The sequence below is a fragment of the Odocoileus virginianus genome, chromosome 2 (assembly GCF_023699985.2).
Source record: "Odocoileus virginianus isolate 20LAN1187 ecotype Illinois chromosome 2, Ovbor_1.2, whole genome shotgun sequence".
In the NCBI taxonomy this organism is placed as follows: Eukaryota; Metazoa; Chordata; class Mammalia; order Artiodactyla; family Cervidae; genus Odocoileus; species Odocoileus virginianus.
This window is the reverse complement of record NC_069675.1, coordinates 60135740-60152812: the sequence shown is the minus strand read 5'-3', so window position 1 is coordinate 60152812 and position 17073 is coordinate 60135740. Positions and strand designations below refer to the sequence as shown.

The 17073-nt window shown below is 44.8% G+C and overlaps 1 protein-coding gene across 1 annotated transcript in view; it reads right to left on the bottom strand.

Moving 5' to 3' along the window:
* The window catches only part of SLC1A4 (solute carrier family 1 member 4), a 29831-nt gene extending 12986 nt beyond the window's left edge, over positions 1-16845 (bottom strand). The window contains exons 1-3 of the mRNA XM_020916217.2: positions 15986-16845; positions 3671-3713; positions 1658-1720 (exon numbers count right to left, since the gene is read on the bottom strand). Of these exons, the coding sequence (XP_020771876.1) occupies positions 1658-1720; positions 3671-3713; positions 15986-16512 (633 nt within the window). The 5' untranslated portion in view covers positions 16513-16845. The remainder of the gene's footprint in view (positions 1-1657; positions 1721-3670; positions 3714-15985) is intronic.
* Between the last annotated feature and the right edge of the window lie 228 nt (positions 16846-17073).

Sequence of the window (17073 nt, the reverse complement as noted above, 5' to 3'; positions counted from 1 at the left end):
GATTTTCACCTACTTGTTAACTGTGAAAGCTTTGGAAATGGGCACAGGTTGAAACAGAAAGTATTGAACCTCTCCTCACTGGATGTGCTCAGCTAGAGGCTGGACAATCATTTCAAAGGGTTGCTTTTAAAAGACAGGGCTTCCCTTGTGGCTCAGTTGGTAAAGAGTCTGCCTGCAATGAGGGAGATCTGGGTTCGATCCCTGGGTTGGGAAGATCCCCTGGAGAAGGGAAAGGCTACCCACTCCAGTATTCTGGCCTAGAGAATCCCATGGACTGTATAGTCCCTGGGGTCGCAAAGAGTCGGACACGACTGAGCGACTTTCGCCTCACTTCACTTTAAAAGACAAGCTGACTGGAGAAAAGGTCCTTCAGATCAAGAGTCAATGATTGTAGGGAATTCCCTGATGGTCTAGTGATTAGGATTCAGTGCTTTCACTGCTATATGCCCCAGTTCAATCCCTGGTCAGGGAACTAAGATCCCATAAACCTCAAGGGTGTGACCAAAAAAAAAAAAAAAAAGTCAGTGATTCTAACTTTGCCTACTAATTCTTTGTTGCTAGGTTCTTACCATAGTCTCCTCACTGACAAATTCCAAAAATGATGTTCAGAATCAACATGGATATTTTCAGGACATTCCTTCCTAAATCACTGACTTAAAATGTATAAATATAATGTGTTCTTTATTTTTTTTCCATCAGTACTGAATCTCACTACTATAAGCATATATGTTAGACAAACATTTTATTCCATCACAACACATTATGAAATTCTGAATAGGAAACATGTCAGTGTGGCAAAAACTGAAAGAGCATTTTTACCATCATTCTAGTCTGAGCTTAGTCCTGGCTGATATTAAAATAACTTCTCTGAGCTTCAGATGTTTCATCTGCAAGATGAAGTGAAAGGGACTAAACTATTAGCTTTCAACTTAAAAAAAAAAAGTAGAACTTTTCCCTTCAATCAAAGACAGGCTGGGAGAACTCAGAGCCACTTAGCCCTGGAGAGGTGTAAGGGGGATGGGGGGAAGGCAAAGTTCCTCCTTCTTCCCGTGGTAGCTTCACCACTGGGCTAAATAATCCTTGAGGTCCCTCATCCCTTTCAGCTCCAGCATGAAGGCTAGGACTTAGCTCAGTGTCTGGTAAACAACAGGTACTCAAGGGACTTCCCTGGTGGTCTAGCGGTTACTCTGTGCTTCAGCTGCAAGGGACTCAAGTTCAATCCCTGGTCAGGGAACTAAGATTCCCACATGCCTTGTGGTGTGTTCAAATAAAACACACACACACACAACAACAACAACAAAAGAAACAACAGGTACTCAAAAAAATACTTGTGAATGAATGATGGTTATAGCGAGTTAAACCCCTATGACAAATTCTACGTGCAAGGGTAGGTTAGATCACCTGTTATTTATATTTCAGAAAAACAGAAGGGATGTTACACAATTTTTTTTTTAAGAAAGGGGACATTAGTTTCAATTCAATGAAATGGACATCCTAAAGATGGTAAACGGCTCAAAGAGAAACCTAAACTGTGCAATTCAAATCCCAGTCTTCAGTCCTGCTGAGAAAAAGACAAGCATCATGTATGCTCCTTGAGTTCAGAAGCATTATCTGTGTTATAGGATTTGTCGTTAAGTGATCTCACAAAAACCCTTACTTTTTCAATGGTCACGTTTCCAGCGCTTGTGTTGTGGATCACCTCTCTGTAGTCAGTTGCATACTGTGAGCGAGAGAAAGAGAAAACCCCGTCAGTTCACCGCTGAAGACCTTCCCCAAGAGGAGTCCAGAGGACTGCTGGGCCTCCTGCTACTTGGCCGTTCTTCCCTCCAGGTCTGCTGGCACTCCTCACTGGCTTGGCCGGACAAGGGCCTCTGAGCACTGTACCAAAGTCATTTAAGCCCAGGGCAACATGCACTCTAGGAGACCGCTGATTATTTAGGAACCCAAGGGAATGGAGAGAATTTCCTCAGTCCCCAGACCCCAGTTTGGAGAAGGTCTGTACAGTTTCAAGCTGATATCTTAAACGGCTGAGAATTCATATTATTTGGAGAAACTTGGTATTCATTCCATAATAGTAAAGTTCATTTTTTTGATGTGTCATTTTATTTTCATTCATTTATTTATGCTCCACTCTGTTCCAAAACTTACTTGAGCTTGACTGCTTTTCAGCATCTGTTTCTAATATGCATTCAGCCCTCCACTGCTCAAAACAAAGGGTGGGGAGCAAGATGGTGTTTTTTGGCTGAGTCTTCAGGGAGACCTACTCATCAGAGGGGAACTGTCTTTCCAACTCTCGTCCTGTGGTTGACTTCACACACTCCTGCCTGACACACACAGGTGTCTGCCTGCAGCAGTGTGCACTAACGTTCAGGGGACTCTGTTATATGACACCCTTCCTCACCCTTCTAAGGACACGAGGCTTTTGAACTGTTAAAAAGGGGCCCATTAGGCAGTTCAGACCCAGAGGCCTCTGCTTTGAACCTGCCTTTAAAGAGCTCTGGTCTCTCTCAGCTTTGACTTATCAAGCTTTCAGACAGGCAGAGATGATCAGCTGTCCTGTGATTAGGGGTGGCAGGGGATACAAAGCCACCCCACACCTTCCGTGGCAGGCACTGAAAGCCACAACACTTCATTTTTCTCTTACCTTCTATCTCACATTATGCATACAAGCCACAGTTGTATTTATACCCAGGGTTTTTTGGTTTGTTTTTTTAAAGAGCAAGACTGAGTGGAAACTGAAAAGACGGTGTGTGAAAAAGGCAATCGGTTTAGTCCATCTAATCTAGACCTTTATATTCCTTCTTTGTGTAAAGCTTGGCTCTAGGAACATTACATTCAGGATTGCTAAAGTTAGGGGAAAACTAGAAACAGCCATCCACATGGGACTGATTGAGTAAAATTATGACATATTCATACCACAGCCAATAACTCATGCAGAAGGACATTTACCAACATGAGAAAATGTTCACAGTAAGAGCTGGTTACTGAACAATATGTGTATACATAATAACAATGTATGTAGTATAATTATTTTAAAATCTTGTGTGCATGTGTGTCTGTGTGCAGGTGCACATGCACACATATAGAAAAAACATACCAGAAGGATGTATAACAAAATGTTAATGGGTAGCTCTAGGTAGTGATTATGGGTGATTTTTATTTCCTTCTATTCTTTTGTACTTTAATTTTTTTTTTGGAAGGAGCATATATTATAGTTATAATCAGAAAAAAAAAGATAAAAATGCATTTAAAAAACAAATTCTAGGGAATTCCCCTGGCAGTCTAGTGGCTAGGATTTAGCACTTCCACTGCCATGGCCCAGGTTCAATCTCTGGTCTGGGAACTAAGATCCCACAGGCTGTGCAATGTGGCCAAAAAACTTAAAAAGATAAAAAAAAATTAAAATTCTAAAATATTTAAGAGCTCCATAAAATGTGATTTGAGGGTACTAAGTGATGTGAAAAGATGCTGGGATATTTTGGACAATTTTTGGTTTCTTGTTGTTTTGTTTGTTTTCACTCCAGGGGCCCATCTATAAAAATTTAGGCCAATGATACTAAGTGCACATAACCCTCCTTGTTCCACCTTACCTAACTCTATAGCAGTAATTTATATGCTATAAACATATAACACCCAAAGTTTCCTATTTTTAGCTAAGCATCAAGCTTACCGTCCGGAAAGCTGCAACCACAAGATTTGAAGGAAACAGGTTTCTGTTGGAAAAGAAAGCACTTTGTCAGTATCCTTAAAATTTGTCATTCAACATGTTCACTTTCAGATGCTCACACCTGACAGCCTAATACACAGGGTTCCCTCTCTCCCCATGTCCTGCAGTTATTGCCATCTTCTGCTTGATCCAAGCACTCAACTGTGCCTTGGCTAAAGGGTCACAATAGAGACTTTGAAGCACTGATCTCTATCCTCATGTCTCTTGTGGTACCCTTGATATTTAGCTGTGTCCAAGCAAACCAGAATAACTGCATCACTTTCCTTTCCCCTAGTGGCTAGGCCCTAGGGCAGCGGTTCTCAGTGGGAAGTGGTGCTGCCAATTTGTGAAATCCAAGGGAATGCTTTGTTGTTATGATAACTGGGGGCATTCCTGGAACTGGGGGAGTATGTTTGGGCAGAAGTGCCAGATCCCAGCTATTTGTTCTGCTAAGTGTGGCAAAGTCCTGTGTAATAGTTTCAAGGCCCTCATACTTCCCAATGTCCTGTATGACACAAAACTATAGAGGAAAATCTTATTTATAAATCATTTGAGCTTAAAAACTAACTTCAAAGCAAAGTATTTTTTGTGCAGTTTGAATATACACTGAATTTTCTAGGACTGAAACGCCTGTGTAAAATGTGGGATGGTTTTTTTGTTTTGCTTTGTTCAGAATATTTTCAAGAATCATTCACTTTCTGGGAAATCACATCACTAATGAAAAATTATAGGATCTGGGCCCTTAATCACACATGCTAGTAACTGAGTATCAGTCTGAATTTACGGCTCTCTCATTAATGGTGACTCTAAACTCAGAAGCAAGCACCTACCCATTTTGTTTTAGAGCATTCACATCTTGAAATACATTATTTTTACTATGAATTACTCTCCTTTGGTATTTAACATTTAAAAACTTTACAGTATACTTTTTAATTTCTATTTTTAAAAAATACATAATAATCTCTTCTACCTATTTATCCCACCCTCCACCATCACCTCTGGCAACCACCAATCTGGTATGTTTTTTATATTACAGTTAGGTCATGTTGATGTTTGAGATTATGTGTAGGGTAAATTCTATTTATAGATTTCATTTCAGGATGAAGGAATTTGTAGAATTTTGTTATAAAAGGAGAGCAATAGAACTGATCCAGTTACACTAGATTTTGAAACCAAAACCTTGGCAGGCAAATAGTTTTTATTGAGCCTCCTTTGGGTCAGATTTTGTACAGATGCTAGACTGATGTTGAAGCTGAAACTTTAATACTTTGGCCATCTGATGTGAAGAGCTGACTCATTTGAAAAGACCCTGATGCTGGGAAAGACTGAGGGCAGGAGAAGGGTCTGACAGAGGATGAGATGGTTGGATGGCATCACCGACTGGATGGACATGGTTTGGGTGGACTCCGGGAGTTGGTGATGGACAGAGAGGCCTGGCGTGCTGCAGCTCATGGGGTCACAAAGAGTCAGACACGACTGAGCAACTGAACTGAGAACTGAGTTGTGATAGATGAAAATCCCACTGACAATCCATTTTTCTACTGACTTCCTATAGTAAGTCTGGAGAGTAAAAGCTCATCCTCTACAATCTGTGCCAAAAATCCATTAATTCTTACTTCTGTGAATGAGTAATTCACAGTGTTAGAATCTCTAGGCAACTATTTGCATGTGTTCAGTTTCAGAGGTCAGCAGGTCTGACTGCAGCCCAGCTTGTCAAGCAGAGTCTAAGAGGCCTCCTGGTAGTCACATCTTTGTGTAATACCCTCCCCTTGAGTGTGTGTGACATGGTGGGGTGTGGGGGTGGGGACTATGACTTGCTTCTAGTCAGTAGAATGGCACTAGTAGTAAAGACCCCGCCTGTAAATGCAGGAGACGCAAGAGTTGTGGGTTCATTCCTTGCATTGGGAAGATCCCCTGGAGGAAGGCATGGCAACCCTCTCCAGTATTCTTGCCTGGAGAATCCCGTGGACCAAGGAATCTGGTGGGCTGCAGTCCATGGGTCGCAAAGAGTCAGACACAAATGAAGTGACTTAGCATGAATACAAGCACAGACAAAATACAGTAAGGGTAATGGGACATCACTCTTGTGATATGGTTACATAAACTTGTGGATTCTATCTTGCTAGAAGACACTCTTTATTGCTTTCTGGGCTTGCATATTGATGAAACAAGCCGCCATGTTAGAAAGACCCATATGATAAGACACAGAGGACGGTCTCTGGCCAACAGCCAGCTAGGAACAGAGACTCCCAGTGTGAACCTCAAGGAACTGAATTCTGCCAACAACCATGTGTCCTCAGAGGGGAATCCTTCCTCAGTTTAGCCTTCAGAAGAAACCCCGGCTGTGGCCGACACTTAGATCGCAGCCTTGTAAGAGACTCTGAAGCAGAAAACCAAGCTAAGCCATGCTAGGATTCCTGACACTGCAGATTCTGTGGGATAATAAATGTGTGACTTTTTAAAGCTGTTAAATGGTGGTAACTTGTTAAACAAGAGATAATACACCCACCAACAAGGTTAATGAGACACAAAAATGACTTTGTTAGAACAGTCAGGCTTCCAAAAGACAGCCAACAGCGAGAGACGGCAACTCAGCATTTCCTCACTTGCTTGTCTATGAAACCTGAATTGCTTTCAACATACTTAAAGAATATAAAAACCACTACAATATTGTAAAGTAATTATCCTCCAACTAATAAAAATAAATGAAAAATAAAATAAAACAATAGGACCCCCCTCCAAAAAAAAAAAATACCTGAAAGTACATGGCTGTATTTAAACAGACAAAATGTGATCTATTGAAATAACCATTGCAAAATGGTGATCTGAAATTTGATTCCTATTACAAGCATTATTTATTTTAAATTGGAGGAGGAAATGGCAACCCACTCCAGTGTTCTTTCCTGGAGAATCCCAGGGACGGGGGAGCCTGGTGGGCTGCCGTCTCTGGGGTTGCGCAGGGTCGGACACGACTGAAGCAATTTAGCAGCAGCAGCAGAAACAGACTAGGCATTGGTATTGGTTATTTGTTAATGTATAGATGAAAAGTAACTTATTTTTGCCTATGATTTCCATTACAAAGCACTTTTCTCAGTCTTGTTTGGTATCTCATTTCCATTTGCTATACTAGTTAGAAGCAAAAACAGGCCCTGAGCCAAGGTTTCATCCATTCTACATCCACCACAGTAGTTCTCAGACTGAACTGGTCACCTGCTTCTCTCCCTAAAAGGACAGAGAAGTTAAGGAGAGAGCTGGGATAGAAGCCCTCTATCTTCTCCATGGGGGAAGACTTCCCCCACAAACACTTCACATCCTTCAGAAATGAGCTGTATCCTCACTTGGGGCGAGCACAGCCTCTCCCATGCCTTGAAACACACTCTCTTCCAAGGGTCACAGGCCACTTGTTCAAACACTACTATCTGGCCAGCCTGGTGTCTTTAGCAAAAGCAATAACCCAATACTGCCTCACCCAGAATGGATCCTAACCCACAACTTCTAGACCAATCTGTTTTCAGATAGTCTACAAAATCCAATGGGAATAGAGGGGTACATTCAATACTAGTGTCAAAACGGCAACTCCAGCCAAAAGAATCAAATTCCTAAGAAGAACATGATGTGTTCTGGCAGTTTCTTATGAAGTTAAACATACACTTACCATATGACCCAGCATTTCTACTCCTAGACATGAGCTATACGAATAACAGCGTTACTCATAATTGTTGCTCGAAACGGAAATGTCCATTAACTGATGAATGGACAAACAGCATCACGATAAATCCATACAAAGGAATTCCACTTGAAAATAAAAAGGAATCAATCACTAATATACACAACATGGAGAATCTCAACAACACTGTGCTGAGCAAAAGAAGCCAGACAAAGAAAAGTACATACTGAGTAATTCCATTGCCATGAAACTCTAGAAAAAGCAAAACTAATCCATAGTGATAGAAAGCAAAACTTTCTATCCAAAGCTGCCCGGGGCCAGGGATGAAGTGTGGGAACTGCTGAGAAGGATCATGGGAGACAAAAATGTTCACTGTTTGGATTGTGGTAGTGATTAAGTGGTTTATCTATCTGTCAAAACTTATTGAACTGCACCCCTGAAATGGGTGCATCTTTTGTATGTAAATCATATCTCAAAATTCCTTTAAAAATTAGGACAAAAGATACAGTGCTAACTGCAAAGGAGATCTGACAACCAAAAATCATACGCACATTCAATGGGATGACTGAACTTTTTAGATGACACAACTCAGCTCTCAAATATTAATCCCTTGGGAGGAAACACCTCGCGGCAATGAGTTGAACCCACTGAATCACTCTCCTTTAGTTCCCCTCATTGCCACAGGCCAGGAGCAGGAGCACTCCCTCCCCCACCTGCCCTCCAAGGGGCAAGGGTGTGAGGCTGCAGGAGTAAGGTTCAGGGGTTAATAGTCAGCCGCCTGTTGCTCTGGCTAAATGAGAAAATCACCATGGGAAAAAAATAAAAGCAAAATACAGCAATACAGCATAACCCAAATAAAAGTACATCGGGTTGATCAGTTGGGGTTGTCATGCCCTGCTAAGCTAAGGAAAAACATAGTGTGGACCTTGGAATGCCAGGTCAGCACAAGTTCAGAACACTGCTTGTGCACACACTAAGATGTTTTCCCAAGGCATATGCAGGTCTATGACCTCCAGCTAGGTGATAGCCCTTGTACAAGAAAATAACAAAGATAGTTTAAAGTAATCAATAAAATGGGAGATGTGACTGGAGGAGGCTGACTTCATTGTAACACAACAGATACTTTCTGCTTGCCAAGACACTAAATAAAAGTGATGTGGTTCCAAGGAACAGGGCTCTTGACCCAAGAGGTCTTGAGTCCCCCGGTTCCATCTTTATAACTTTAATTCTGTCTCTAGTTTCTTTTTCCCAAACTGTGCGCCAACCACTTTCAATCCTACCTGCTGTGCTGGCCGCAGCAGTAAGACAAAACATTTTTCTCCCCTCTTCATAGATCCTGCCTTTGGTGTTGTATCTAAAAAGTCATTGCCATATCAGAGGTCATCTTATGTTATTTTCCAGGAGTTTTATAGTTATGCATTGTACCTTTAGATAGGTGATCCATTCTGAGCTGACTTTTGTGAATGGCACAAGGGCTGTGTTTAGATTCACTTTTCTTGCACGTGGATGTCCAGGTGTTTCAACACCGTTTGCTGAAAAGATGATTCTTGTGCCATTCTACTGCCTTTACTCTTTTGTCAAAGACCAGTTGGTCATATTTAGGTGGGTTGATTTCTGGGATCTCTACCCTGTTTCACTGATGTATTTGTCTGTTCTTTTGCCAGTACCACACTGTCTTGATCACTGTAGCTTTCTTTGTAGTAAGTCTTACAATCAGGTGTGTCAGTTCTTTGATTTTGTTCTCTTTGCACTCTTCTTCCCCCTCTTTCATTGGCTTTTAGACACAGATGCTGCAGTGAACCTGGGCTTTTTCTTACTGCTGAGCTCTCCTGGATCGTCTGCTCCATCACACTAGCAGTTTTTCCCCCAGAGCTCTGTCTCCAGGCACTTTTCCCAGCTCCTCACATTGACAGAGTAACCCTGGGTGCTTTCAAAATGAGGAACAGGATCTTAGAGTGATCAATTTAACCCTTCATTTAGTGTTCAGAGATAGGAATTCACTATATCTCCCATTCACATTCCATATAGACCAGCGCCGTCCAACAGGACTTTCTATATTTCTGCTGTCCAATATGCTAGTTGTGTGGCTACTGAGCACTTGAACAATGGTGAGTGCTACTTAGAGTCTGAATTTCTTCTTTTATTTACATTTAAACTAGTTAACTTTAAATAGGTACTTGTGGCTGGTGAGTTGTGGACCTCACAACTCCAGTACAGGTTTGATGTTGTAAGATCCACCATCTGGAAACCAAAAGGATCAAATGCTCCTCAGGCTCACCTCTGCAGAGCACTCAATTTCACAGGGTACTAGTACGCTTCTAAACACTGACCTCTTCATTTTATTCAAATTCTCAAATATGTCCTTTTTTCTGTTGTCCTTGATTCTGAGAAATGTTCTGGAATTACATAATGCCAGCTGTATTTCCCAGCTCTAAGGAGCACTCTATAAAAGATGTAATACATCAGACAGAAAATAAAAGAGCAGCGTGCATCAGCACTTAAAATGTGGTTTTGTGGAACTTGTGTTTCAGGTTGTCTATGTGGAGGTGGGGGTGTCTACATGTGCATGCTATCATCTAAAATGTACTTCTCATAGTGCGTCTAAGTCAAAAACATCTGCAAAAGTGCCAAGACTGTATTACTACATCCAGAGACCCGAGTCAGATCAAACTGGGAGAGAATGAATGGACGAGTCTTGCCAGTGCTTTAGGAACATTTGGACACGTACTTTAAAGCAAACAGAAAAACTGGTATTAGCCAAGGCTGAACTGATGAAAGCAGAACTACTGTGAGTAGTACTGAACACACTCGTGCAGCTCACACCATAAAAACTTCACAAATGTTCCTTCTTTATACATCTGGTCCTGTTTGTTCTTCTGATCCTATTGTCAAGGATTGTATGCATTTCCCTGTTCCACATGAGAAGAATGTAAAGCAATTTACTTTTGCTTAGGTATATATATTTTTTGTTCCAACAGCATTTCCTTTCATTTAACTTCAAACAGTTGTTAGTGAACTTATGAACATTTCAAAGACTCTTCAGAACAGGATATGACACTGTATGTACACCTGATAAATATTTATCATCCGTAGTGTTCATTGTTACAGAGTTAGCTAACAGGGGTATGCACCTTCAGATCTTGGTACCCCCTACAAGGTCAGGAGCAGAGGGAGAGCTGGGGGTGATGGGCCCACACTATGGAGACAGTAGGGGGTGGGGGAGTAACCTATCCTCTTTTTGAGGCCCACATCCAGTTTTAGATTCCTGCTGGAAAGGCTAATGCCGGGCCACTGGGGTAGAGGGTATTGGAGGAAACAAGGTTAAGAGGACAACTCATTCTCTTTATCAAGTAGCCTTCAGCTGTCCCCAAGAGGATGGGACATGCTAGAATATTAGAGAGACACTCATATACTAAAAAAAATGCTGGGCCCCTGGGGTGGGGGGTACTGGAGGAAACAAGGCTAAGAGGACCACTCATTCTCTGTATCAAGTAGCCTTCAGCTGTCCCCAAGAGGATGGGACATGCTAGAATATTAGAGAGACACTCATATACTAACTCTTTCAATCCCTGTAACAAGTCTGGGTAGTAGCTACACTATTATTAACCCCATTTTACAGATAAGGAAACTGAGGTACAAACAGGCTAAATGACTGTCCATACAGCTAATAAGTGGTAGTGAGAGTGAAGGGAAAGTATCAGTTGCTCAGTCGTGTCTGACTCTTTGAGACCCCCTGACTATAGCCCGCTCCTTTGTCCATGGGATTCTCCACCAAGAATACTGGAGTTGGTTGCCATGCCCTCCTCCAGGGGATCTTCCCAACCCAGGGATTGAACCCGGGTCTCCCACATTGCAGGCGGATTCTTTACCATCTGAGCCACCAGGGAAGCCTGTGGTGGTGAAGCTGTATTCAAACTCGGGTAGCCGACCTCAGTGTCTGTACTTCATCACTATCCGCACCGTCTCCCTGGGTTTATGTTCTTTAGGCCTGGTGTCGAGCTAAAGATATTAGTTTTAAATTACAAGCTGCCAATTTCAGTGACTAGGTAGGCTGAGAAATCTCCATTAATTTGGATCCATGTTCGATTTGCTAGGAGTCTTCATCTAGGCTACAGAAGGGAGAGACGTAGGTCAGATAACCTGCTGTGGTCAACATTTAAATAAAAGATTCATCATTCACTCCCTTGACTGTGATCTAGGACTCATATCAGATCTCAGTCGCTGACAGTTTTCTTCACATCTACTGGAGAAATGTGTTCTTTGCAGGCTGAGAGGCCTCATAGTCACCCTGTTCTTGGGAAATAAACTAAAGACCTAGAGCCTCCTTCCAACAGGGGAAAGTCTCCTAGAACTGTCCACTGTTGAGAAAATGAATGCAAGAAAAGCAATAGAGCCTAGAAAACTGGGCAACAGGCAAATTCTCAGTTGTCTTTACCAGGTACCCAGCAGCCATGGGTACACTTCTGCAAGACAATGGTCCAGAGCCATTCTCCGGGCTGCCAGTACAGACAGTGCCTTAGACCCCTGCCTCCTTGGCACATCAGTGTCTGGCCTTCCATTTGAAAACCACAAATATTAGCACTCAGAGGAAGGTTACCTCAGTCCTTTCCACTGACACATGAAGAAACCTGAGGTCAAATTTGGAGACCAGACACATGTCATGCAGGGGGAAAAGAAAACAGATGTTGGGGAGGATATGTGAGGATTTCTGCCCCATTTCAGAATGGAAGGCTCTTCTGTGTTTAGTTTTGATTTTCTCCATTTCCCAAATGTTCCACATTGTTGATTCTGTTAGTCCAAAACATAGCCACTATTCACCAGAATTTTTCTCCAGGCTCCACATGGTTCCCAATATACCCAAAAAGCTCTATTAACTTCAAGTCATCCTGAGCTCTCCAAACATCCTTTTCTTCCCACCCACTCTTCATTTCAGAGTATGAAAAGAAGCTGGGCTTCACAGGTGGTGCTAGTGGTAAAGAAAGTGCCTGCCAATGCAGGAGACATAAGAGACATGGGTTTCATCCCAGGGTTGGAAAGATCCCCTGGAGGAGGAGATGGCAACCCACTTCAGTATGTTTGCCTGGAGAATCTCATGGACAGAGGAGCCTAGAGAGCTACAGTCCACGGGATTGCACAGAGTCAGACATGACTGAGCCACTTAGCACACACATAAAAAGAGAATCATCCCCATTAACTCATGTGAACCAGAAAAACATCATCACTCATAATCTTGCTCCATTTATAACAAGAGCAAGCATTACTGGATCAGTCCTATTCTTAGAGCTTTACAAACATAACTCATTCAACCCTCATCACAATCCCAAGAGGCAGGTGTTCTCATGATCACCATTATAAAGATGAGGAAGCCAAGGCACATTTACGGACATGTCTTAGGACCCACGATCAGTAAGAAGTTAGAGGCCAAGAATTCCACAATGATTGGGTTCTTGAAGACCTGCTTAAAAGTCACTCTGGGTCCCATCCAGTAATGAGTTCTGACGTCCTCCCAGGTTCCTAAGCATGGCGCTCAGAAGGAAACTAACTTTCCCACCTGCCAGCTACTGTCACTGTCCCTTCTCAGCTCTTCTAAGGGCCTGTTCTAGCCTCATCCCCACGCCCCAGTCTGCTGTGCTATTTCTCATCCACTGTGTTGGGAAATCACAACACTTGGCAATGGCATTCTGAATTTTCTAAAAGGCTCAATCAGTATCTATTAACTTCATCTCTTTCTGACTTTAAGTTCCATCTTGAAAAAATAAGTTAGAAATCATGGCAGAGAGACCCAGTGGGAGTTTGGGGCATCTCCACCATCCAGAAAGGTCATGGACTTGAGCAAAGCCTTGGACATGGGTGCACTAAATCACCTGAGGCGTCTCCCACTCCTTCCAGGTGTGTAGGTTCTAGGCAGTTACCAGGGGGCAGGCCTGCAGGATCACTAAGGTGTTTGCCTGCAGTCTCATTTCATCACTCGCCCACAAGGCAGAAAGGACTGTGGCCTGCCCTTGCCAGGGAACATGCCCAGAGTCACATGAAATCGGCATCCGTGAGGTTTCTTTGAGGGAAGTAACTTAATTAATTAATTAATTAATTTTTTACTTTTTGGCCACACACTGCAGCATGTGGGATCTTAGTTCCCTGACCAGGGATCAAACTCGAACCCTCTGCATTGGAAGGTGGAGTCTTAACAAATGGACCACTGGGGACCAGGGAAATCCCAAGGGAAGCAATTTAAAAGCATTTACCCAGAGGGTCCCCAGACTCAGGAAGCACTTCCACATGACTCAGGATTCTGTTTCTTCTCACATGGGCTCAAAGAGAATGTCAGATTCAACCCGCATACTCGCTTTCCTTCACTGAAAGGGCTCGACTCCTCTGCTTACAAGAAGTGAGTGTCATATCCTACCCGGTTCCTGGTCAGCATCTGCATCAGGGCAAACATTTCTGAGATGGGACTAGATCAGCAGCATGGCCTCATTACTATGGTGTGCTGATTTGGGGAAGGAAAGAGTGGAAGAAATAGAGCTCTGAACCAGAGGGGAGCCAGACCCATAGTTCTTCTCTCCCTCTTTTGATAAACCACTCTGTGGCCTGGAGCAAATCACTTAATCTGTCTCAGTTTTCTGAGTGGTAAAATTGGGTCTACCACCTACCCTACTTTTATCTGTGAGCTGCTGGATTAAATAAGGTCAGCCGCTGGAAGCATCCTGAAACACTACCTGCTTCCAACAAGCCATGACAAAGGTTGTCTTGGTCCTTCCCTGTGTTTTCAGCCCAAGTCACTGAGAGTCTACACTTAATACTGACCACTAAGTCACAATACCGGGTCATGCACTTCAGAAGCAAGAGTTGAAGAGACTCAGATCTAAAACTAGAAAACCATGATCAGGAAATAAGTCCCTTCTTGGGCTTGTGGTAATATGGTAATTCCTCACTTCTCCCCCTACACCCTGTTTCTTAGTCATTGCCTCTCTCTTGGAGACAAAAGAGGGCTACCAGTCTCCCTATAGGGTACCACCAACACGTCAGAACGTCTACACTCCTTGAGCCACTGATCCCTGCAAAAAAGACTCCTTTAAGCCCACAATTATGCTCCTTCACTGATACATTGATTGTAATAAGTCAAAGGCACATGAAACACTACTTACTTCCAACAAACCATGATGAAGTCTCACTTGGCCCTTCTGTGTTTTCAGCCTGAGCCACTGAGAGTCTGCACTTACACAGACCGCTAAGCCATGATGCTTAGCGGTCAGTGTAAGTGACCACAACTCTCAACCTCAGTAGACTTTTTCAGTACCCACCTAAAAGTTAGTCCTCAAACCGTAACAATCTCTAAAGACTCCAAATAACAAGCTACCAGACACTAGACAGAGGCTATATCTCATCAAAGTTCTAATAGGCCACCTCCACCTATCTTTTTGGTAAGAACCTTTTGGTCCCCCTTATCAGAGAGGTTATGGGTTGTTCCCCCTCCCCTCCAAAGTAAATGCCTTTGCCTTTTTTTGTTGTTATAACTTTAAATGAACACTCTCTCTTAAGTGGCAGACAGTCATCACATTTTCCAGAAGGAGAAATGGAAACAGCAGGAAGTCAAGTCATTTTGCCCAGTGTTTGCTGTTTTTCACAGCCTCAGCAATGAGGAGCTTTGCTTCAGTGACTCAAGACAAAACATATGTCCAAGGCTCTGATTCCAGAATTATTGAAAACCTGGAGAGGGAGCCAGCCAAGCTTTCCCCACTCAACTGAACCTGGCCACGTCAGTAAATGCCTCTAGGTTGCAGTTTTCCCATCTGTGAACTCTGGGCTAACGGAGAAACCAAAAGAAGCTGAGGCTTTGGCGAATCCACAAAAACTACACTACATTTCTAGGGATGAAATGCAACTTTAGAGTCCCCAAAAGCAGGCAAAGTTAACTGAAGATGCTTCCTTCTCCTCCCTCTCTAGAATTCACATCTTCCCACAAATAAAGCACCCTGAAACTCACAATCCTCTACAGTGGTCTTGACTATGCAGGTGGAGAGCAGCCTGTCCCAAGCCCCACCGAGAGGCATGCTTCTGGGCAATGAGCCCTGCACAGCTAACTCCAGCCTTGTTATTCTTGGGTCCACTGACACCCTTCAAAAAAACTGCCAGCTTCCTCCCAGTCAAAGGGCTGAAACAGACACCATAGATTACAGGGGAGAATGGCCCAACAGGCAAAATTTAACCAATGCTCTCAGAAGCTTCTTTGCACCAGTGGGGGAGAAAATTAGGTGAGAATATAGGGGCGTGGTTGGAATGTTTTTCCCTACAGAGGGCAGCCAAAGAGTATAAATGAAGTACAGGTGAGACCTCTGCCTCTCTCCAGCACACTCCCACCTAACGGTAGGACCGGTCTTGCTAAAAGATGGAGCCCTTGGTCCTTGAAAATGTCCGGTGCGACCCGGCTGACGTTTGCACAGGTGTGGTCATCACGCAAAGTCTGTAGACGTTATTTTGACATTTAAAACTGTTAAAGGCCACCAGCAGCCAGTTAAGAATGAATATGGGTGCATATGAACTAGAGTGCATTAAAGAGCTGGCGTCTCCCACTGAGGCTCAGAGAGGTGGGGTGGAGGTCGCGGGGACATTACCTGGTCAGGTCAAGGAAGGAGTCCACTGTCTCTTTGGGGACCGGTGGGGGCCCCGAATCCTCCAGACCCAGGTCGCTGGACTGAAGGGTCTGAGCGCCAGATCCAGGTTTGATGATGAACGCCAAAGCGACCGCGAGAGCCGAGGCTCCTAGCGTGGTGAGGCCGAAGTAGGCGATGGCGATGCCGCCCAGGCGCCCGAGAGAGCTGGCGTCGAGGGAGGCGGCGCCCGACACCAGGCTGCAGACCACCAGCGGCAGGATGATCATACGCAGCATGCGGAGCAGCATCTCGCCCGGAAAGGCCAGGTAGGTGACCTGTGTGCGATTCAGCTTGAGTCCACGCAACGCCGCGCCCAGGCCGGCACCCGCCACCACCCCGGACACCGTGAGCAGCACAAGCCCGTGGCGCCGCAGGAAGCCGGCGCAGCGCCCCGCGCGTCCAGCAGTGGTCCCGGGCTCGCCAGGCCCCGCTGCAGGCCCCTCCTGGGCGCTGTCTAGGTAGCCGTTGGTCTCACTGCTTTTCTCCATGGCGCTGTCCGCGGCTTCGAGCTGGAGAAGGCGGGCGACTCGCGCTCCGGGAAAAGACTCGGCTCTCAATGAATGGATCCCGTGGAGCAGGCGAGGTCCGCTAGCTGTGCCTAGCAGGTTCTCGGAGTCCGCCCGCTGGGGTCCCCCGGCTTTGGCGCTGGAGCAGGTGTGGGAAGGGCCAGGACAGACGCGGGAGACCGAACTAGAGCCCCGGCCTGAGTGGATCGCGCCGCGCCCAGCCTTTCACTGCGGTCACTGACTGAAGATGATGCAATGAGGGAGCTCGCAGAAGCGGAGAAAAACCCGAGTGCAGAGCGGTCTGGGCCCGCCCCTTCACACCCACTGCCCCGCCCCCTGCGGCTCCGCCAATCAGCATCCGAGAGGCGCCGCCGCGCGCCTCTTGCCGGGCCCCAGGCCACCGGCGCGGGGGGAGGGGCGGCCGCGTTGGGGCCGCCGCCTGAAGCCGCTGAGGCGCGGGGCGAGCCGGCCAGTCCCGGCCCCCACAGCCTCCTATGCCGGCTCCCTGCGACCGCAGGGCGTGCCACGGCCTGAGGGACGGCC